The sequence below is a fragment of the Aphidius gifuensis genome, linkage group LG1 (genome assembly GCF_014905175.1).
Source record: "Aphidius gifuensis isolate YNYX2018 linkage group LG1, ASM1490517v1, whole genome shotgun sequence".
In the NCBI taxonomy this organism is placed as follows: domain Eukaryota; kingdom Metazoa; phylum Arthropoda; class Insecta; order Hymenoptera; family Braconidae; genus Aphidius; species Aphidius gifuensis.
Window position 1 is genome coordinate 31052895 of NC_057788.1, and position 21936 is coordinate 31074830.

At 24.5% G+C, this 21936-nt stretch overlaps 6 protein-coding genes across 14 annotated transcripts; 3 read left to right on the forward strand and 3 right to left on the reverse strand.

The window, feature by feature from the left end:
• The first annotated feature begins 448 nt into the window (after positions 1-448).
• LOC122860417 (reticulon-1-A) lies at positions 449-9910 on the forward strand. 8 transcript variants are annotated; one of them, XM_044164218.1, is made up of 9 exons: positions 745-875; positions 1163-1308; positions 1375-1457; positions 1530-2072; positions 4695-4730; positions 8106-8313; positions 8401-8609; positions 8700-8805; positions 8889-9910. In XM_044164218.1, exons 3-9 carry the CDS (start codon positions 1397-1399, stop codon positions 8941-8943), a joined length of 1218 nt encoding a protein of 405 aa, XP_044020153.1. In that variant the 5' UTR covers positions 745-875; positions 1163-1308; positions 1375-1396; the 3' UTR covers positions 8944-9910. The 8 variants fall into 8 exon arrangements, with proteins under 8 accessions (XP_044020150.1, XP_044020149.1, XP_044020152.1 ...); XM_044164215.1 differs by having other exon boundaries at positions 449-875; positions 1375-2072; XM_044164214.1 differs by lacking the exon at positions 745-875 and adding an exon at positions 522-672 and having other exon boundaries at positions 1375-2072.
• A 699-nt stretch (positions 9911-10609) lies between these two features.
• On the reverse strand, positions 10610-13683 carry LOC122860416 (ribonucleoside-diphosphate reductase large subunit). Its single transcript, XM_044164213.1, has 3 exons — positions 13400-13683; positions 13238-13326; positions 10610-13149 (listed from the first exon to the last, which is right to left on the reverse strand). Exons 1-3 carry the CDS (start codon positions 13449-13451, stop codon positions 10804-10806), a joined length of 2487 nt encoding a protein of 828 aa, XP_044020148.1. The 5' UTR covers positions 13452-13683; the 3' UTR covers positions 10610-10803.
• A 154-nt stretch (positions 13684-13837) lies between these two features.
• Positions 13838-15219, forward strand: LOC122860439 (ribosome production factor 2 homolog). The gene is made up of 4 exons (XM_044164253.1): positions 13838-13983; positions 14056-14188; positions 14267-14706; positions 14785-15219. The coding sequence occupies exons 1-4, from the start codon at positions 13961-13963 to the stop codon at positions 15131-15133; spliced, it is 945 nt and encodes a 314-aa protein (XP_044020188.1). The 5' UTR covers positions 13838-13960; the 3' UTR covers positions 15134-15219.
• On the reverse strand, positions 15159-17085 carry LOC122860428 (probable cysteine--tRNA ligase, mitochondrial). The gene is made up of 3 exons (XM_044164242.1): positions 16747-17085; positions 15350-16679; positions 15159-15278 (listed from the first exon to the last, which is right to left on the reverse strand). Exons 1-3 carry the CDS (start codon positions 16968-16970, stop codon positions 15237-15239), a joined length of 1596 nt encoding a protein of 531 aa, XP_044020177.1. The 5' UTR covers positions 16971-17085; the 3' UTR covers positions 15159-15236.
• A 28-nt stretch (positions 17086-17113) lies between these two features.
• Positions 17114-18835, forward strand: LOC122860431 (39S ribosomal protein L37, mitochondrial). The gene is made up of 4 exons (XM_044164246.1): positions 17114-17248; positions 17358-17555; positions 17627-18279; positions 18345-18835. The coding sequence occupies exons 2-4, from the start codon at positions 17377-17379 to the stop codon at positions 18773-18775; spliced, it is 1263 nt and encodes a 420-aa protein (XP_044020181.1). The 5' UTR covers positions 17114-17248; positions 17358-17376; the 3' UTR covers positions 18776-18835.
• A 503-nt stretch (positions 18836-19338) lies between these two features.
• On the reverse strand, positions 19339-21936 carry LOC122860434. Of its 2 annotated transcripts, none has more exons than XM_044164250.1 (5): positions 21744-21911; positions 21444-21677; positions 20907-21367; positions 19925-20835; positions 19339-19450 (listed from the first exon to the last, which is right to left on the reverse strand). In XM_044164250.1, the coding sequence occupies exons 1-4, from the start codon at positions 21844-21846 to the stop codon at positions 20533-20535; spliced, it is 1101 nt and encodes a 366-aa protein (XP_044020185.1). In that variant the 5' UTR covers positions 21847-21911; the 3' UTR covers positions 19339-19450; positions 19925-20532. The 2 variants fall into 2 exon arrangements, with proteins under 2 accessions (XP_044020185.1, XP_044020184.1); XM_044164249.1 differs by having other exon boundaries at positions 19345-19456; positions 21744-21936.

Consider the following 21936-nt stretch of genomic DNA (forward strand, 5'->3'; position numbering starts at 1 on the left):
GTTGTAGGTACATTTAATTAATTTAAATAATTAAAATTACATTTTTTTTTTTTCTCTAATATTTACATTTGAAAAGAAAAAGTTCTACTGATGATAATGATTAATGATTATTATTATGGTATTTATTTTATTCAACAAGTCTAATTAGACTATACAATATAATAAATTTAATTAACACAATTAATATTAGTGTAAATCTAATAAGCAAAAAAAAAAAAAAATCATTTAGAAATTTATTTAACAGTAAAAATGTTGAATAATATTTTTAAAAATTTCATAATTTATTTATTTTAAATAATTATACAATTAATTTAATTACATATTAATTATTAATAATTATCCTGAGTAGATGCTGCAAAAGGATCCTTGAAAAAAAAAAATAAAAAAATCAAGGCGAAAGGATAATCTTGAAGATGAGAGAGAGAGAAAATTTAGAAGGTCGCAGTTTCATGTAAACAAAGCCTTTAAGCCGGCATCTTGGCATTCAGAAATTATTTATTATTATTTATTTATCTCAATTTAATAAACATAAAATACATAAATATTATAATTTAAATTGTATTTTAAAATACTAAAATAAACAAACAATAATCTATTTAAACCTCAACTCAGTGTTGAGGAGATAAAAAAAGAAAGGAAAAAAAATAAATGAAACAACTTGTTTGTTTGAGGGTGCGTATTTTTTTTGATGCAAGAAAGAGATAGATGATAAAACGCAACACACAAATACACTCTTGTTTGATAATAATATACATGTACATATGAAAAACTATCCAACACTATCCAAGCTGTGTAGTGGTTAACTTTATTGTTTAGTGACCACTGACAGGCAAAGCAGGTGATAAAAAAAAAAAAAAAAGACTCAGGTTATATAGGTATAACACACACTCATTACTCAAATTAATAAAAATTAAAATTATTTTACATTATCAATTGTTAATCTCTTGATAAATCAATAATATTCAATTATTTTTATACAAATATTAAATATACATGTCCATCATCATCATCGTCATCTGTATTTTTCTTTTTTCTTTATTTTTTTTCATTTTATATTTTCCATGACGGTGGTGATGTTGAAAAAAAAAAAAATATCCCAGAATAATTATTATCATTATTTTTATTTTTATTGTGGTGACTAATACACTTTGTGACGTTTCAGGTATCAGCAATCTGAAAATAAAAAAATCTATCTATTGAAGAAAGGAAGTGAAAGCCAAACTTTGTGTTGGTCATTAAGAAAAAATAAATCAGCAGATTCAGTCAGGCCATTGTACAAAAGAAAAATTCATCTTCTGCGTAATAAAGGTATGAATAAATAAATAAATAAATTAAATAAATTAAATATTGATTTTATTGTTAATTAATTTATAGAAGTAAAAAGTAAAAAAATAAAATGGATAACAGAGACATCATGGACGTTGATAAAATAACAGCTAAAAATATGGAAATAAAACGTGAGTCTGATTCAATTGATGATTTTGAACAATTTGAACATGTTGTAAGTGGTAATGATGGTGTTAATTTAGTTGATACTGGTAATATTGATCCAATGACACTCGTTGAAGCTGCAACTGAGAAACTGGAAAGAAATCTTCTTGATGCATCAATATTAGATTCATCACCAAATGATATATTAAAACCAATACAAGCAACAACAACAACACCATCATTTGTATCATCTGGTGATTTAATTAGTAATGATTTTATTGCACCAACAAAACCATTACCACCAGTGCCATCAAATGATAACAATTTATTTACATCAAATCACAATGATTATAATAAAGAACATCATAATAATGACATTGATAATGACAATATTGATGATGATGATGATAATAATAATGATGATGATATTATTGAAAAACATGATAATGACATTCAGGCCAATGACAGTGCTGATGAAGAATTTGAATCTGAAATTGAATCATCACCAGTCAAAGTAGCACCAGTATGCCAGATGCCAAAAATTAATCAACAGCCACAATTATTTACTAAAAAAATTGAATCTGCTAATTTAATTGATGAAGAAATAGCACCAAGTAAAATATTTTCCAACATGAAACTTGGTAAGTTGTGTGTGTGTTTTTTTTTTCCATATATTATTTGCAAATGAATCATAGTTTTATTGGGCGTGGCGACTGAAAAGGGGATACCACCTTATCCTTTTTATATCTAACAAAAAAAAAAAAAAAAATACTTTTTTAATTTAGCCAAGTTATTGATTTATCATTGACAATTATACTTTTGCCAAATAATTATTAGCATAATTGAGACTTACTTAGTCGAGCGTTATTTTAATCTATTAATATTGTAACAACTTCCGCCCAGATACAGCAACACCTCACTCACAAATTAACGTGCAAATATAGACATTTAGTAATTTGTACAATTGTCATCATCAACATCATCATCATTATCTTTTTTTTTTTTTATTTATTTTTAAATAGAAATTAAATTTATATAATGGTTTCTTTTTTTTTTTAAAAAAAAATTTTAACTTTATTTTTTACTAATACCTACTTTGCTTCAAGTTTTTTTATATTTTTATATTTAACTTTCTGATAAGCTCTAATGACCGTCAAAATAATCAGTATAATATTTTTTAAAAATATTAATTAATTAAAAATATAAAGATTTATTTATTTCTATTTTTCGTTTTTATCAATTTTTCGATAAGCTCTAATTACTAGACAAAATATAAAAATAACATTATATAAAAAAAATAAAAAAATGATGATGAAATGTTCGAGTTGGATAATATCATGTAATGCACAAGTTCATGTTCATCTACCTGATATAATAACACATCTATTGATTTCAGTAATGCATGACAAAATACTCGTAATAAATATTACAAAACAAATTTACAAAAAATTGAATTAAACAATAAAATAAAATACAGCATATTATCAAAATTAACAACCTGCTAATGCCAAAGTTCAAATGAAATAAAAATAATTAAAAAATATCATAATAATGTTGATGATGATGATGATGTCGTTGATGTTAATCACAACGAATAAAATAAATTTGATAAATCTACATAAAAAAAAATAAAAATTCATGCGTAAATAAATACCGATTAAAAAATGTTGTCAGATGACCATGTTAATATTAATCATGATGATGATGATGATGATAAAATAATAATCATCAAGAAGACAAGTAATATAACAGGACATGCGCATGAAACAAGTTCACACAATGACAATATAATTGTACCGAGTCGGCGCCCTTCCATTCGTCTTATCTATCCTCTATTTAAACTTGTCCATGTATCAACTACCACATCCAAATACAATATATGCATTTGACAATGTACATTAGTTTAATATTTGTATATATGTGTTAACATTACATACTGGATCGATAACAGCTTTCAGTTTTCGAGTTTGACGTGAACGTGTCATACGGATAATATTTTTTTTCACATCAAATAATTATAATCAAAACTTTTTTTGGGTATCAATGATTTATCAATAATATATTTATTTATTTATCTTGCATCATCAATGATATCATAATAAATATATAAAAAGAGCTTGTGACTAAAAAGAACAAGTGTTAATTTAAAGTAACAAGTTTAATAATCAATTGGTAAAATTGATAATTTATTGTTTGATAATTAACATTGAATGTCAGTGTTTATTTTGCTTTAATTAGAAAATTAATCATTTCAATAATTTATTAACAATGGATACAGATACAATGGCTTGTCCAATGCCAACTAAAAATGATATTAACAAATCAAGCAACAAATGTACAGCTGGAAATAATCCTTGTTTCTGGAATATTCTGGATCCTCGTAAGATATTAATTTTTTTTTCAAATTTTATCATTTTATTTATTTATTCATTATCATTCTAAATAACTAGCTTTTTTTTTTTTTTCTTTACAATCAAATGGTTATATAATTTTACAATAGAATCATGAACTCTGAACAAGTGTTTTTTTTTTTTTTTTTCTTATCAATCATTAAAATCAATGAGATAATAAAAAAAAATATATCTATTTAAACTTGAGACTTTGTAACTTGAAGTAAAATATATTATATTAATGGTAATATTTTTTTTTTTTAGTTATTAATAATGTTAAAAATAATATTTCATGTAGAGACAGACATAAGTTGTAACCAGTCAGCCAGCACAGTTTATTTTCCAGTGGGGTAGGGCGCGAAATCAATATTATTTTATGCCCCCTAATAAATTATACACAACCACCACATTTACAATCGTGTATGACATATTATTTATAATTTTTTAAAATATTATTTCCAACTAAAAGTACCGAGGGAGTAAAAAGATAAAGAAAAAAAATGTAAAATTATAATTTTTTTTTTTTTACATGATTTTGTTGGCTGTGTTTGGTATCAAATTGTTGTTGTTTGTGGTTTTCCACTCTCAAACATGTTGTGGACACTCTGTACAATATCATACAATAATTATTAGCAACTGCGTGACTAGTTTATTATTATTTTTATTATTATTATATGCTATAGTTTGTTGTACACGATATATCATTAATTTTCTTTCAACGAAAATTCATTTTATTTGTCATGTAAAATGGAAAAATATTCATGAATCATTTAGGCAATTATGATAATCTGATGGGGATTATTTGACATGTATATTTTTTATTGTTTGAAATATATTTATTGTTTTTTTTAAAACTACTTTGTTTGTTTACAGATGCATGGTTTAATCCAGAACGACTGAATCCAAGAGGTAAGATTATTTTAAAAAATTAATATAGTTTTATTAAGTTGATGATGATGATGATGATGATGGGGATGGTGGTGGTGATGATAATTAGAATATTTTCAATTATTTGAATATATAAAAGATAGACACAGACAAAGTTTGTATTTTTGTGACTAAATATAAACTTTGAGCCAGGTTTGTTGGTTGGTTGATTCGTTGATTCGTTGATTCATTGGTTGGCTAGCCAGAACTTCAACTGGTTTAATGCCAACAACAAGTGTAGAATTTTTAAAACATTATTTTATAATATCATCAGTCACTTGACTTTTATTCAACTTGGTCTTTCTTGTCTTTTCTTAATTTCGTTATTTGAAACAAGTGTCTTGTGTGAATTTATATTTAAAAAAAAAGCACGAATTATTTGTGAGTGTTGTATCAGCAATAAAAGCTATAATCATTTTTTTTTTTTGATGATAACTGATAACAGTGATCATCACGATACGTGACAATAGTCATAAAAATAATTAAATTCTTTCTTTTCATTGTCAAAGTTACTTCAACACAAATAAATTCATTTAAAAAAAAAAAAAATAGAACAGTGAGTGGATGTGTGTATTGTGATAGTAAAAAAATAATTTTTTTTTACAATGAATTTGCTCGAGGCACTTGTTAATATTTGGGAAACCAAATGGACAAAAGAAGAAAGTAAGTATGTACCAATAGACATTGGATTATTATTTGAATTAAATAATAAAATTGAATGGAATCAACAAATCAATCAACAAAAATATGTAGAACAATTTTTAAATAGCTATAAAAAAATAAATGATGGGTAAAAGAGGTGAACATTTGCTTGATCCAAATTTGGAAATTAAGATAAATTTAAGTTGAGACAATAATTTGGCTGATGGCAACCAACTCAAGTGGGTCAATCTTTTTCTAATGCATGTCTTTGTATGTCTGTGTGTATATTTTATGATGATAATAATAATGATTGACTCTTGAGTTAAATTTAAATGGTTGATATTGCTTTAGCTATTTTTATATTATCAAGTAATAATTAAAAATTTGTTTATCAAATTGATGAACAAAAAGCTGTTGTATTATTCATTTCTTTCTTTTTTTTTTTTACTGATAGTTAATCTTTTCAACTATTGAATTTTATTATTTAATCGAAAATTTATTTTATTGTTTCTTTTGATTATTTTTCTTTTTTTTCATCAATGATGATTAAAATTAAATTGTGATTTTTGACAAAGGTCTTGACGTTTATTTTTGGTAACCAATGATAGCTCACCAGTATTACGTAAAGTGTATTAAAGTGGCTACCTCTTTTCATCTCTTTTTCCAATTTTATCTCAACATTTATTTTTTTTTTTTATTTTTACATTGAGACTTGCTTTTTTTTCCCTCAAATATTTATTCAATTTTTGCAAATTAAAATGTGCATTCTAGCAAATAATTAACATGGTTTTGCATACTTAATATATTTTCATTTTATTGACATAAAAATTTGTCAATTTAAATGTATATATTTTAAATAAATTAAAATTAAATTAATTATTCAAACAAATTACAATGTCATTTTTTAATAAAAATCGAAATTTTTTAAAAATACACAGCGCCCTCTATAAAGCTCAGAGAAATCAAAATAAAAAAAATGAACTTTTTAGCTCCACATCAGCAAAAAAAAAAATATAAAAAAATAATAATTTATTATTTATTCAATGCAGTTTAAAGAGAAAAGAAAATATTTGCATTTTTTTTTTTTTTAAATTTAAAATTAAAATTGATATTTTTATAAATAATTGAATAAATTTTTGATGATAATATTAGTTTCTAATTTAAATAGCTTTTTTTGTTAATAATTAATTTAACCAGACAATATTTATATAAATATATATATCAGTATTGCCCAGCCAAGCTCCAACCACTTCCAAGGTCTGCTCCAACTCACCCATATTATTATCATTATAATTTATCTCACTTGGTATAATAATCTTACTCAGTCTTACCCACGTCAACTTGAAATAAACGTATATACGTATACTCACCTACATCATCATAATAATATTTAAACTCTCCAACAACAAGTCCCGATTGGATCCCGATTGGATCCCACAATACTACGACGTGCCTTGTTGACTGTTGTCTTGCTTCCACTTGCTTCTTTCTTCACTGGTTTAGCTTTTTTACATACTTACTTAGTTACTTGCTTACTTGGTTACTTGATTCACCAACCAACTCGACATATATTCATATTAATTTTATATATCATTTTTATTTTGCTATCGAGTTGTGTCAGTTGTCATATGGACATCATTTTAATAACACATCATCACTGATCAATCAATAATAGCCGGTTACTATTTTATTCAATTTTTTTTTTATTTTGCTTAACTTAATTAATACAATGGTGAGAAAAGATAAAATTAGACGAAATTACGATGAAGAGGACCTTCCTGACTATGGTCCTGGTGAGTTTGTTTGATTATTTTTTACTCAATTCATTTTTGGTTTTTCAATGAAACATATGCTTCATTTTTTTTATTATATTTTATTATTTTGTATGTGCGTTTTATAAATGCATTTTTATCATTTTTACTTGGTGCATTTTTTTTTTTTTTTTTAATACAAAAAATGGAGAAAGGGATTTTTTTTTATTTTTGAATATTGAACAAGTACTATGTGTACTACTTTCTAATTTATTAAATTTTTTTTTTATATTTTATCTTTAAATGCATAGAGAAATTAGTAAAAATTTTATTTACACTTGGCTTATCATTTGCAGACACAGGTGTTTTTCTCTTTTAATTACTTGTGTTTATAATGAATAATTGACGTTTATTTATTTATCAAAATTATAAATGAAAATATTAAAAAATATGTCAAAAAAGTATATGTTAATTTTCGATTTCAAAAGAAAAATAATTGATATATATTTATGATAAAATAATAATTATATTGGCTATGATTTATTACAATAAATCATTTGTATTATTGAATAAAAGCTATTACCAATAGTTGTGTATGAGTATGATCAAGGTGAGGATCAAGGTTGAATTTTAAATACTGCCACGCAAACATATGGTCAACATAATCATTGACACGATGCAGATAAAATATAAATTATGTAGAAAAAAATATAAAATAACGCTTATTATAAAATTACAAATAATATTTAATATTTAATTGATAATATCCAAGTATAATATTATTTTTTAAATATGTTTATAACAAAAATCAACGTCTCAATTTTTGTTGTCGTTAAATAGTATAATTACTATTTATTATCTTAACCATCATCAATATCATCATCATCATTTTATATAAAATAATTAACATGTAATGTTTAATGATAAATTATTAATATTGTTTTTTTTTTTAAATTAATTACAGTTGCTGGTCTTATTTACTGGCGTCGACCTGAAGAGACTGGAATCGTATTTGGTGGAATACTGGGAATTCTTTTGTCTCTGGCCTACTTTAGTTTGATCAGTGTATTTTCATATACTGCCCTTCTCAGTCTTACATTGACATTTGGATATCGTATTTACAAAACTGTTATGCAAGCTGTTCAAAAAACATCTGATGGACATCCTTTCAAGTTTGTTTTTTAATTTATATAAATTTATAGAGTTAATTATTCAACAATAACAATTGGTGTATTAATAATTTTTCATTTAAATTACAGAGATATTCTTGATATTGATTTGACAGTATCTGCTGATAAAGTACATCAAGTTGCTGATGTTGCTGTAGTACATGTTAATGCTGCTGTTTCTGAACTTCGTCGACTATTTCTCATTGAAGATTTTATTGACTCACTTAAATTTGGTGTTGTTTTGTGGTGCTTGACCTATGTTGGATCTTGGTTCAATGGAATGACTCTTATCATTATTGGTAAAATAATAATAATAATACAATTTTATTTATAAACATTATTAGCTATAATTATTTATTAATTATTTTGTTTATTATCTTTTTATACAGGAGTTGTTGCACTTTTTACACTTCCCAAGGTTTATGAAACAAATAAAGTTCAAATTGATCAAAATCTTGCTTTAGTTCAAGCTAAAATTAATGAACTCACTGCAAAGTATGAATAATTATTTTTACTATTATTTATTAATAAAAATTAAATTGCAGAAATTAATTTAAATTATTAATTATTTATTACAGAGTCAAGGCTGCAATTCCACTTGGTAAAAAAGTTGAAGCAGCGAAAGAAGAGTAAATAAATCTAAAAGATTATTCTATTATTTATATAATTAATATAATTAAAACAGATTTATAAAAATTATATAAAAACAAACAAAAAACATAATAATTATCAAGAGAATTAGCATGAAATTTTGCACTCTTGTTAAATGGCCCAATGTGTTTTTAATATTCATTAAAATCAATCGAAATAATTACAAAAAAAATAATAATGGGTCAACAATATATTCATAATTAAATCATAAATTTATTTTTTCTTTTTTTATTATCTCCCATTATTGTAATAACGCACTGACGATAGCAAAAAAAAAAAAAAACAATGAAGATCATTTAAAAATATTTGTTATATTGATTGTAATAATCATAACGCATTGCTTAATTGCAAAAAAAAAAATTTAATTGTCAAAACACAGGGGCAAAAAAAAAGAAGAAATTATAAAGATAAAAAATATATATTTATGATTTTAATGATATCTTGTACTATTCCATTTGTATCCAAACCCTCCCCGCCATAAATAAATACTCATTAATAATAAAATTGATATAAATTATAATTTTCATCAATTTTTATTCTATAATTAATTTATAAAGTAAAAAAAAAACAACACAAGGCGGAGGAGTAATAATACTAAAAAAAAATTTAAAAAATAATAATAATTATGTACACAGTTGATTTATTATTTATTTTTTATTGCACTGTGAAATTTTTTTGCGAATAAAAACGATAAAATTAATCATAAATAAAGGCACAGAGTCACTTGAATTATTTGGATGTTTATCACGACATTGTTTATTGTTGTGAATAATTAATAATTAATATTAATAATAATAATTTTAGAAAATATTGATGCATAAAGGTTGTGGTTTATTAATATTGCTTGGTAAAGATTTAAAAAAAGTAATAAAATGTTTGAAAGTTTAATGGAAAAATAATAGAAAGAAAAAGGGGCACGTATGGCAAAAGTTTTTACATGAAAAATAATGCGCTTGATATAAAATTGTTTTGTCGATTTTATTATTTTGTTTTATTTAAAATGGATTATTAAAAATTTATATCTTGTATTTCCTTGTTGACACAATATTGATTTAGTATATATGTTTAATAATAAAAAAATAAATTTAAAAATTTCGTATCAAACAACTTAAATGTTGAATAGATTATATTTAAAAAAAAAAATAAAAACATTGCTATCATCTAATTATTGTAATTATAAATGTCGATAATTAAGTTAATATGGAAAAAGTAAAAGAAAATTTTTAAATAATATTGTATGCAATAACAATGCTGCAATTAAAATTTTGGTAATAATAAAAATGTCATTATCATCTTTATAAAAACTTTCAAATTCAATTTAATTAATTATAACTAAAAACATCAGTAAATAATAATATACGTATAAAATTTAATAATCATATTGCATCGGCGTTTGCCCACGATATTATTTATAAATAAACTAAAAAAAAAAATAATATAATTAATAATAAATAAACAATTAAAGGAACAAAAGAAAAACGAAATCAGAATATTGATAAATCTCACTCAATCGCTAGTCAGTAATTTCTCATGTGTTATTCACGTTATTTTGTATTGATGAGAATAAAATTATAAATAAAATAAAATATAAAAAAAAAAACAAGTAATTTATTTATAATAAAACAACAAGGAAAAAAACACAAAACAATGTTTATTTTTTTTTTTAAAGAAATTATTTTTTATTGTTAAATTTGATACAAAAAAAAAAGAAAAATATGGTATGAAATTTATTTAGAAAATTACAATTACATTGTTTTTTAATTTTATTAATTGATTATTTAGTTTAAAGTCATTTGTGACATTGATAATAAATTTATAAATGAAAAAATATAAAAATAAAAATTAACCACTGCATGCCATACAAGCTTCACCATTTTCACGTGAACAAACAAGTACTGGATCTTCATCATCTTCATCAACCATCAATGCATTCATTGATGCATTAATTGATGCATTTAATGAACGATTATTAATTGATCTATTTAATGATTCATCAGCTGGTCTTGATGCTCTTAATCTTGTTTTATCAACAGTAAATTGTAATGCATTTGCTGCTGGTTTTGTACGTAAATAGTACATACCAGTTTTTAAACCAGCTTCCCAAGCATAAAAATGCATTGATGTTAATTTTTCAGTTGTTGGTTTAGCCATGTGTATATTTAATGATTGTGATTGATCAATAAATGCACCACGATCAGCAGCCATTTTAATAATTGTTCTTTGTGATATTTCCCATACGGTTTTATATAATGCTTTTAAATCATCTGGTATACGATCAATATTTTGTATTGATCCATTATTACCAATTATTTCATTTTTCATATCATCATCCCATAAATCACGATCAGATAAATCCTTCAATAAATGTGGATTTACAATTTGAAATTCACCAGATAATACACGACGTGAATAAATATTACTTGTGTATGGTTCAATTGATTCATTATTACCAAGTATTTGTGCTGTTGATGCTGTTGGCATTGGTGCAAGTAACAATGAATTTCTAACACCATATTTTGCAATGTTCTCTTTCAACAATGACCAATCCCATAAACTTGTTGGTTTAACACTCCACATGTCAAACTGCAATATTCCCTTACTAACTGGACAACCACCATTGTGGGTGTATGATTCATATGTACCTTTTTCTTTAGCCAATTCACATGATGCCTCTAGTGCACCATAATAAAGTGTTTCAAATATTTGTATATTTAATTTTTGTGCTTCTTCACTGTCAAATGGATAACGCATTAATAAAAATGCATCAGCAAGACCTTGTACACCAATACCAATTGGTCTGTGTTTACGATTTGAACGTTCAGCTTCTGGTATTGGATAATAATTAATATCAATAACTTTATCAAGATTTTTAGTTGCAATTTTAACAACTGTTTTTAATTTTTCAAAATCAAATATTTTTTTATTTGTATCAACAAACATATTAACAGCAATTGATGCTAAATTACAAACAGCAACTTCATCTGGACTTGAATATTCAATTATTTCAGTACATAAATTACTACTATATATTGTACCTAAATTTTTTTGATTTGATTTACGATTACAATGATCTTTATATAGCATATATGGTGTACCAGTTTCAACTTGTGACATTAATATTGATGACCATAATTCACGTGCTGGTATTTGACGTTTATAACGTTTTTCATCTTCATATTTACAATATAATTCTTCAAATTTTTCACCCCAACAATCAGCTAAACCAGGACATTCATGTGGACACATTAATGACCATACATCATTATTTAATACACGTTTCATAAATAAATCTGGTATCCATAGTCCATAAAATAATTCACGTGCTCTATGCTCTTCTTTACCAGTATTTTTACGTAAATCTAAAAATTCAAATATATCAGCATGCCATGGTTCAACATATATTGCAAATGCACCTGGTCTTTTATTACCACCTTGATCAACATAACGTGCTGTATTATTATAAACACGTAACATTGGTACAAGACCATTTGATTCACCATTTGTACCAGCAATACGTGTACCTTTAGCTCTTATACAATGTACACTTAGGCCAATACCACCAGCTGATTTACTAATTAATGCACATCTTTTTAATGTATCATAAATACCATTAATACTATCTTCAGTCATTGATAGTAAAAAACAACTTGACATTTGTTGTCTTGGTGTACATGCTGAGAATAGTGTTGGTGATGCATGAGTAAAAAATTTTTCTGATAAATAATTATATGTTTCAATAGCACTATCAACATCTTCTTCATGTATACCAACAGCAACTCTCATTAACATATGTTGTGGACGTTCAGCAACTTTACCATGTAGTTTTAATAAATAACTTTTTTCCAATGTTTTAAAACCAAAATAATTATAATTAAAATCACGATCATATATTATTGCTGAATCTAAACGACTTGCATGTTTTTTAATAATATCAATATGATGTTTACTTATTATTGGCATTGATACTTTTGTTATTGGATCAACCATATTATGAAGATCATTCATAACTTCACTAAAACATTTTTTAGTTTCTTTGTGAAGATTTGATACAGCTATTCTTGCTGCTAATATTGCATAATCAGCATGTACTGTTGTCATTGTTGCTGCTGTTTCAGCAGCTAAATTATCAAGTTCAACTGTTGTTACACCAGAATACAATCCACTAACAACTCTGAATGTTATTGATGGCTTTAAATAACAAAAAAAAAGCACAAAATAAATAAACAATAACAATAACAATTCATTTGATTATTTAACAACAATAATATTTACTTACTGGATCAAGATGCTCCATGTCCAATCCATAACACAATTTTTGGATTCTTGATGTAATTTTATCGTAATGGACTTCTTCCTCACGTCCATCTTGACAATTAAATATTTTTATTAATATTACAAACATAAATAGTCAACAAATTAATTAATAATAAATACATACCACGTTTTTTTACAACCATTTTACGTTGTGGCATTTTTCCAACCATTTTCATGTACTCTTAATTGAAAAAATTAAGATGTAATTATTTTTTATTGGAGTAAATGTTTGTTGTAAAATTATTCAGTCTTTTTGTTACTCTTTTTTTATATTAAATTGTAAATTATGTATTTGATTATCACAATAATATTTACTGTTCAATTGTCTTTTTTGACAAATGACAATTGACACCATCAAAAGAACAACGACTTGTGTGCGTCTTTTCACCACTTTTTACGTCTTATAAAAATAACAAACGCCTCAAAAAGCCGCCATTTATAATTATTTGGCGCCAAACGGAAACAGCTTTCAGGTTGAGTTGGGTAAATTAATTATCAATATAAATGTGCCTTAATTTATGGAAACTCACACCAAAGTGGCCTAAGTGTGTAAGAGAGAGAGCAGAAAGAGAGACAATAAATTGACGCACATGGTTATTAATATAAGACTTTATAACCTCAATTAACTTGTAGATAAATAAATTAATGTTGTAATTTAATTGAAAGAAAAAGTTAATAAATAAATATGCCTGTTTTACAAAGAATTGTGTAAGTAAATTGTTTATTTATAAAATAATTAATTAATAATAGAGCAGCATTAACAAATGATTAATTTTTTAGAAAACCAAAAACCCACAAGGGTAAAAGAGCCATTGTTAACAGAGAACCAAAATTAATTGAAGATCTTAAAGATACATTATGTATCAAAGGAAGTACAGCTTCTCAATATGTCAATAATGCCATGAGAGATTTGGTAAGTTAAATATAATTAATTAAATTAGCTAATAATTAATGATAATTAATTTTAAAATATTTTTATTTTATTTTACAGTATGATTTGAAAAAACCATCAGCAGCATTATTACAAAAGAAAAATATAATATTACCATTTGAGGATATAACACCAATTGAAAATTTCAGTCGTAAACATAATGCTCCATTGTTTATGTTTGTATCAAATAATAAAAAACGTCCACATAATTTAATAATGGGAAGAACATATGAGCATACATTACTTGACATGATTGAATTTGGAGTTGAAAATTATGTTAGTTTAAAAGAATTTAAAACTGATAAAATATCAACTGGTTTAAAGCCAATGTTGGTATTTAATGGTGAATTATTTGATACTAATCATGAATATGGACGTATTAGAAATTTATTTGTTGATATGTTTCATCGTGAAGTTGTTGATAATGTTAGACTTCAAGGATTAGAACATGTGTTAAGTTTTACTGCATTTGAGAATAAAATATATCTCAGAAGTTACAAGTAAGTTTATGGATAAATTATTAATTATCAAAGCCAGAAAGTTTGTTTATTTATAATTAATATTATTATAATTTACAGAGTATCAATGAAAAAATCTGGTACAAAAACACCAAGAGTTGAATTAGTTGAAATTGGACCACGTATGGATTTAGTTGTAAGACGTACAAAATTAGCATCTGATGATTTGTTCAAACAAGCTACAAGAAAACCCAAGGAACTTAAAGTTAAAAAGAAGAAAAATATTAGTACAGATAATCTTGGCTCTACACATGGAAGAATTCATTTGGGAGTACAAAATATTAATAGTATTCAAACAAGAAAAATGAAAGGTCTTAAAAAAACAATGGCTGAACGTAAAGAAGAACGTAAAAGAAAATTACCACAAAATAATGACACTGATAATTCGAAAAAAGCTAAAAATAATTAATTAAAACAAAAAAAACATTTTCTCTTTATAACAATTGTATGATTTAATTATTTTTTATTAAAATTTAAAACAAATCTCTTACATACAATAACCAATTTTTCTATTATTTTTCTAAAATAGTCCAAGTTGAATTATCCTTGAAATCCTAAAATAAAAAAATAACCAATTTAATAATAATATAAAAATTTAAAACTATTATTTATTAATAATAATTACCTTAATTTTAATACCACAATCAGATAAATTTTTTCGTGCATCATCACAAATTGTTAATAATTCTTTTTGTTGTTGATCTTTAAAATCTTTTAATGCTTTATTTCTAATGGTACTTCTAAAATTGACAAGTGTATCAACAATTTGATTGATTTTATCATCATTAGCTAGGATAACTTCTTGGCTATTAACAATACCAAATGATTTTAAAACTTTATCAACATATTGTGATACAGCTGCAATACAATCAGCACTTCTTGCACCAGTTGTTGTATTATTACTATCAGGATCACTTGGAACAATCATTTTATTAACAACTGTAACAAGTTCTGATAATTCTTCAATAACTTGTGGTGTACCAAAATCATTTGCCAGGTAATTTTTAATATTAACTTGAGCATTTATTAATCTATCATATATCAAAGCTTCATCAATATTATTAGCTTGTAATTTACCAGAAATATAATTTTTACAATCACCATAAAAATATTCAAACTTTTTCATCAATGCTACAGCTTTATCCATTGTTTTTTCATTAAATTCAATTGTCGATCTGTAATGTGTATAAAGACACAATAATCTAAATTGATTTGGTGTATATTTATCAAGCATATTTCTAATTGTCACAGTGTTATTGAGACTTTTTGACATCTTGGTATCATCAAGATGCAACAGACCAGAGTGTAGCCAATTGTTGATCCACTGGCCAGTTGAATGATAGCAGCATGATTGTGCTTCTTCATTTTCATGATGTGGAAACATCAAATCAATGCCACCACTGTGTATATCAATATTTGAACCAAGTGTAAAACTAGCCATTGCACTGCATTCAATATGCCAACCTGGACGACCATTTCCCCATGGACTTTTCCAGGATGGTTCATCAATTGTTTTTGATGCTTTCCACAGTGCAAAATCTAATGATGATTTTTTTTCACCTCGTTCTGATGGATTATCCATGTTTATTGCTTTTTTATCAAGCTTACCAAATTTATCATACAAATTGCAATCAAGTGTTTTAAAGTAAACTGATCCATTAACAACATATGCCATATTTTTTTCTAATAACACATTTATAAAGTCAATTATTTGTGGTATATAATCAGTAACACGACAATTTAAATATGGTGATTGTATATTTAATAATTTCATGTCATTATTAAATTCATTTTCATAATATTTACTCAACTCTTTCCAGTCAGAAAATTGTGATGAACCAGATGAACGATTTATTATTTTATCATCAATATCTGTTATGCTCATAACACATATAACATTTATATTGAAATGTTCACTTAATATTCTTCTTATAATATCAAAACGTGTATATGTACTGTAATTATTAAAAACAACAATTATTTATAATGAAAAAAAAAATTGTAGATGTAAATTTAAATTACCAAGCATGTCCAATGTGAGCTGAATCATAAACAGTTGGTCCACACATGTACCATTTAGCAATATTTTTATTATTTAATATTAATGGTACTTTTTTTTTTATCATGTAATTATAAATTGATATACCAGTATCAAAACCAACTGGTTTTTTCCAATTATTTAATTTTTGTGGTGATGAATGATGTAAATATCTTTTCCATATTGTAAAGCCAAATTTAATACGCATTTTTTATTTTATAATTAATCAACAAGTTTTAATTAATTAATAATTATATATTGTTTAATAAATAACAACAAATAACATGCCGGTATGATAAACAATTACTGTGTGCATGTGTGTGTTTGTATTTGTATATTCGAAAAAAGTAATTGTGTGTTTTAAAATGGCTGCGGGATTTGTACACTTGCATGTGTGGTAAAATAAATAAATAAATAAATAAATAATTGTTAATTAACATAATTTTTGTATGAAATAAAATTAAAATTAAATTAACAATAATAAAGGTAGTGTATATTTGATATTGTTGTAATTTAAATTAATTTAATTTCTATAGAAATAAGTTGTGTAAGGATAACCTAATAGAAATGTTAATTGTCAATTTTTTGATTTCAGTAAATAATAAATATAAACAATGAGATTTACAAGTGTACTTTGCAAGTACCATTTGGGTCGTTTGATAAAACATAATTGGTTTCGTCATGGTAAACAAATACCATATGAAACATTTATTGAAGATTCACTAGCTAAACAAGGCATTAAATGTGCTGATCCAAAAGAATTTATTCTGCCTTTCAAACCATTAGCGCCAAGGTAAAATATTATTAGCTAAATTTGTTGCTAGGATAATTATTAAATTAACATTGATATTATTATAATTACAGAGTTGTTTTGGAGACTGAAAATTTTTTAATACAAAGACCACAAGCTATGGATAAAACACATCCAGATTGGCATGATAAATATTGCTGGCAATTTGATGATCATGAATTGTTAGTTCAGGGTACAGATCAAGCTCAATTATTAACAAAAACAATTTTAATTAAAGACAGTATGCCTGATAAATTAGAAACAATTATGTCAAATGATTGTCAAACAACAAATGTCATTGATAGTTTTGTTGAAAAAACAATAAAAACATCAACTATATTTGATGCTGAACAAAAAAAATTACCTAAACTTAAAGATCCAACAAGACCAGCATGGAATTTTCCTCGTGTTTATGGTATAACACATGTTAAAAAAGCATCAAATTTATCACGAAAAATGTTACAAATGTGTGAAGTTATGTGTGGCAAAAATATGATTAAAGAAAGACAAATAATTGATGATGCTACAATACAAGTACCAATTGTTAAAGACTCAATAACAATGTTGTTAAACATGAAGATTGATTTAATGATTGCATCTAAAAAATCACCATCAGTTTTAACAGATGACATATCAATTGATGGCTTGTCATTACCAGATTTACGACCAATGGCACCAACAGTTGGTTTACAAAGGAAAAATATTTATCAATCAATTGATATGTATCGTAAGTATTAATTAAATAATCAACGTTAAATTTTATTATAATAATTTTAAAACATTTAATTTCAGCAATAGCAAAAGATTGCGAGTGGATAAATCCACATACAATATTTTTTTATCATGATCCTGAAACTGTTATTAATTTAACTGAATTACCAGTTAGAGAAAATCAGTTGCTAGCTAGATCATTGATCAAATCATTCACAGCTGGTGCTGGTTGTGCACGTCAAAAATATGGTCCAGATTTCAATGGTGATTTACCAGAACCATTGACAATACAATGTGTACAAACAAATGGACAATCATTTCATTTTTCAGTTTTACAATTAAATACATTAAATATTAATGATTATTCAAATAATTCAAAAGTTAATTATTGGTGGTCAATGCCACAAATTGATTTGTATAAACTTTCAAAATATGAAACTGGCAAGCCAATATTTGAGGGATACAATCCTGAAGTATTTCGTAGAATTTTAGCATTTTATAAAAATTCATAAATTGAATTATAATAATTATTACAATAAATATTAAAATAAAAATATTTTGTCTTTGATTTTTTAATTTAAAATAATATAAATTTATTAATTAATAGTATTATTTTTTTTTTTGTCATTTGGTATTAAAATCTATTGATAAATTTAATTTATTTTTTATGAAAATATTTAATATAAATTGTTAAAAGTAAGATTGCAATTTCGAGGATTATTATTAATATTAATACAATTTTATTGGTCATTACACCTCGTGCAATAAGACGCATGATTTTTTTTGAACTGTCTAGTTCTTGATCTGTTTCTGATAGTCTACCTTTTGCACGTAGTAATGTTTCTCTTTGACCACCAAGTTCATTTATAACTTCTCTACCAATTTGTTCAGTTTCAGCTGCAACTGTTTGTGATCTTGAGAATGACTAAAATGAATTAATTATAAACATTATTAATTTGTTCCTAATGAATAACTATATTTTTTGGAATAAATTATTTTATTTACTTGAGCAGTGCGTTCTAGAGCTGCTCGTCCATCCAACAATGTTTGACGTTGTTCAGCTTCCCAATCAACACCGTAATTCATCTTGGATTATTTTTTATAAATTATATAATTTTATCTAGGTAAATTACGTACTCATTATAATTGTAATGCACTCATAATTACAATTAATACAGCAACATTAACTAAAACTAGAAAAAACACATAGAAATTTTCAATTAAAAAATTACATAATATTTATTTCTTATAATAAAATAAATTAATAAATTACATTGTTTATAACTATTATTAAAATTAAAGAAGTAAATTATTTAATACACCTATTATTTCTCAACAAAATTAATTAATTAATTAAATTTTATTTTATTTATTTATCAATAATTACTTTATTTCACAAAAAAAATTAAAAATTAAATTTGTTAAGTAATTGTTTTAATGACAATAATTTTCATTGTTAAATAATTTTATTAATTTTTTAAGCTAACAATTTTTCATTATTTATTCGTTGACAAATCATTTATTTATTTATTATTGTTAATTTTGATGTATCAACATTTTTTGACACTTGGAATAAAATTTGAGGTTATGAATATTTTACTATTTTAATTTAAATAATAATTCAATGATATAATTTTTTAAACTCAATTAATAATAGTTACCTTAACATGTAAATTTTAATTAACTCGAATGATTTATTAATATTTAATGACGTTAATATATAAACTTTTTATTTTCACAATAAAAATTTCAAGCAAACGTCAGTTTGTTTATTTTTTTTTTAACTTGTCAATTTTGTTTATTTATTATTATTGTTGAGTCACTATGTGTGTAAAAAAATTGAACTGCAAAGTTTAGTAATAAAAAACAATATTACAAAAATAAACAAACATATGTAAGGTAATTTATGCAGTAAATTGATAAGAAATTTGTTCCAATAATAAAAATATTAAGCTACATGTAATATATTGATGTATCATAAACAAATCACCAATAAACATTAATGAATTAAAAATTTAAAATCCAAGCACGAAGAAAATAAATTAACAAAATAAGTATCAAATTTATTAACTAAAATTAAAAGTTAATTAAAAATTCAATTATTTATTCGTCATTATAAAGAGTTTTATTATATCATCAAGATAAATCAAGACATAAAAATTAGAAAGAAAAAAAAAATATATAAGCTAGAAAATTTATGTTGTATAATTTTCATTTATTATTAATTTTATGTAATATCATCATCATCATTATCATTAAATAGTTATAATCATTTGAAACTTAAACTATCGTCAATATCAAAATTTGTTGAATTGTCAGTGAAAAATGTTTCACTTGAATGTGAAGAAATTTTTTCAGTAGTTGTTTTATGAATATCTGGACCATTTGAATTGTTGTTAATATTTATATTACTATTACTAACACTATTTGATTTTTGAATTTCTTTAGTTTTTTTATATTTATGTCCCCTTGAATTTTTCTTTTTACTATTTTTCATTTGGCTAATTTTGTGTTTCATTTGACTAATTCTGTGTTTCTTTTTTGCTGCATTTTTAGTTGGACACATCAAGACCTAGGGAACATAATTAATTTTAAAATTTTAATTATTTATTAATTAAAAATAATATATATTGATTAACTTACTCGTTCATTATTTAAACCAGCTGGTGTAACATAATGTCCATTCTTTAAGGGTGAATTTTGTTGTGCCACAAGTTGTTGATAAATTAAAGGTCTAGATGACAACAACAATGATGATGACGGTGGTGGTGCAATAAATTTATTTGGCTCATCAAATTTATAATAATAAACTGGTGATGATTGTGAATGATGAGGTAATTTTTTAATTAAATATTGATTATTTGGGGGTGATAACATTCTTTGTTTTGAATGATATCGTTCATCGATTCCTGCATCTCTTGGTGGTAGAAATCTTGGGAATGTTCTTGGATTTCGTGGTGGTGGTGGCGGACTATACATGTCTCGAAAAATTGTCCCATGTTGACCTCTCATAAAATCACGACTTTTCCAACGTACTTGTGGATATTCTTCTTCATCATTGTCTTCTAAATTTGTCATTGCTCTTGAGCCACGACTTCTAGTATCTATCAATCATATAAATTATACTTAAATTATATCATTTACATTATTTTTTTTATACTTATTATTTATAATAATTACCTGATGATTTTCTTTCAATTGTTGAAAATGTAGCTGAACAATATTTTTTACTAACATCTTCAAGTTTATTCATCAATATTTTAAGGGTGTTTAACGAGTCAGTCATCAAATCACAGGAAACACATAATTTTTCTTCGCTACTATCTTCATCATCATCATCACTATCATCAATTCTATTTATTGGATCAATAGTTTCAATTACTCCTTGACTAACATCATGTTCTAATGATGTTGCTAAAATAAAAATAATAAAACAATTAATTAATTTATAATTTACAGAATATTGTTTGATCAACTTACCACTTGTCAAATGGACATTATTAAAAATACAAAAAACTAAAACAACAATATGAATTGAGGCAAATAGCTGTACAAATATTGATGAGCTAGATACTAGCTGCATGATGCTTGTCCACCAGTTGAATGAACAATGAATAATATACTTGAAATATATTTCATATGAACAAATTTTCAAAGTTATACTTTGATAATA

Excerpts from the sequence above, each read along its gene's own strand:
- LOC122860417 (XM_044164215.1), top strand. The coding sequence starts at position 1,397 with ATGGATAACAGAGACATCATGGACGTTGATAAAATAACAGCTAAAAAT. Across the intron at positions 4,731-8,105 it reads AGAACGACTGAATCCAAGAG|TTGCTGGTCTTATTTACTGG; the intron begins GTAAGATTATTT and ends AATTAATTACAG. Across the intron at positions 8,314-8,400 it reads TCTGATGGACATCCTTTCAA|AGATATTCTTGATATTGATT; the intron begins GTTTGTTTTTTA and ends TTTAAATTACAG.
- LOC122860428 (XM_044164242.1), bottom strand. The coding sequence starts at position 16,970 with ATGCGTATTAAATTTGGCTTTACAATATGGAAAAGATATTTACATCAT. Across the intron at positions 16,680-16,746 it reads GCTCACATTGGACATGCTTG|TACATATACACGTTTTGATA; the intron begins GTAATTTAAATT and ends TAATAATTACAG. Across the intron at positions 15,279-15,349 it reads ATTGTGGTATTAAAATTAAG|GATTTCAAGGATAATTCAAC; the intron begins GTAATTATTATT and ends TTTTTATTTTAG.
- LOC122860416 (XM_044164213.1), bottom strand. The coding sequence starts at position 13,451 with ATGAAAATGGTTGGAAAAATGCCACAACGTAAAATGGTTGTAAAAAAA. Across the intron at positions 13,327-13,399 it reads AATGGTTGTAAAAAAACGTG|ATGGACGTGAGGAAGAAGTC; the intron begins GTATGTATTTAT and ends TTAATTGTCAAG. Across the intron at positions 13,150-13,237 it reads ACATGGAGCATCTTGATCCA|CCATCAATAACATTCAGAGT; the intron begins GTAAGTAAATAT and ends TGTTATTTAAAG.
- LOC122860434 (XM_044164250.1), bottom strand. The coding sequence starts at position 21,846 with ATGCAGCTAGTATCTAGCTCATCAATATTTGTACAGCTATTTGCCTCA. Across the intron at positions 21,678-21,743 it reads TAATGTCCATTTGACAAGTG|CAACATCATTAGAACATGAT; the intron begins GTAAGTTGATCA and ends TTTTTATTTTAG. Across the intron at positions 21,368-21,443 it reads AATTGAAAGAAAATCATCAG|ATACTAGAAGTCGTGGCTCA; the intron begins GTAATTATTATA and ends TATGATTGATAG.
- LOC122860439 (XM_044164253.1), top strand. The coding sequence starts at position 13,961 with ATGCCTGTTTTACAAAGAATTGT. Across the intron at positions 13,984-14,055 it reads CCTGTTTTACAAAGAATTGT|AAAACCAAAAACCCACAAGG; the intron begins GTAAGTAAATTG and ends TTAATTTTTTAG. Across the intron at positions 14,707-14,784 it reads ATATATCTCAGAAGTTACAA|AGTATCAATGAAAAAATCTG; the intron begins GTAAGTTTATGG and ends TATAATTTACAG.
- LOC122860431 (XM_044164246.1), top strand. The coding sequence starts at position 17,377 with ATGAGATTTACAAGTGTACTTTGCAAGTACCATTTGGGTCGTTTGATA. Across the intron at positions 17,556-17,626 it reads TTCAAACCATTAGCGCCAAG|AGTTGTTTTGGAGACTGAAA; the intron begins GTAAAATATTAT and ends TTATAATTACAG. Across the intron at positions 18,280-18,344 it reads TCAATCAATTGATATGTATC|CAATAGCAAAAGATTGCGAG; the intron begins GTAAGTATTAAT and ends ATTTAATTTCAG.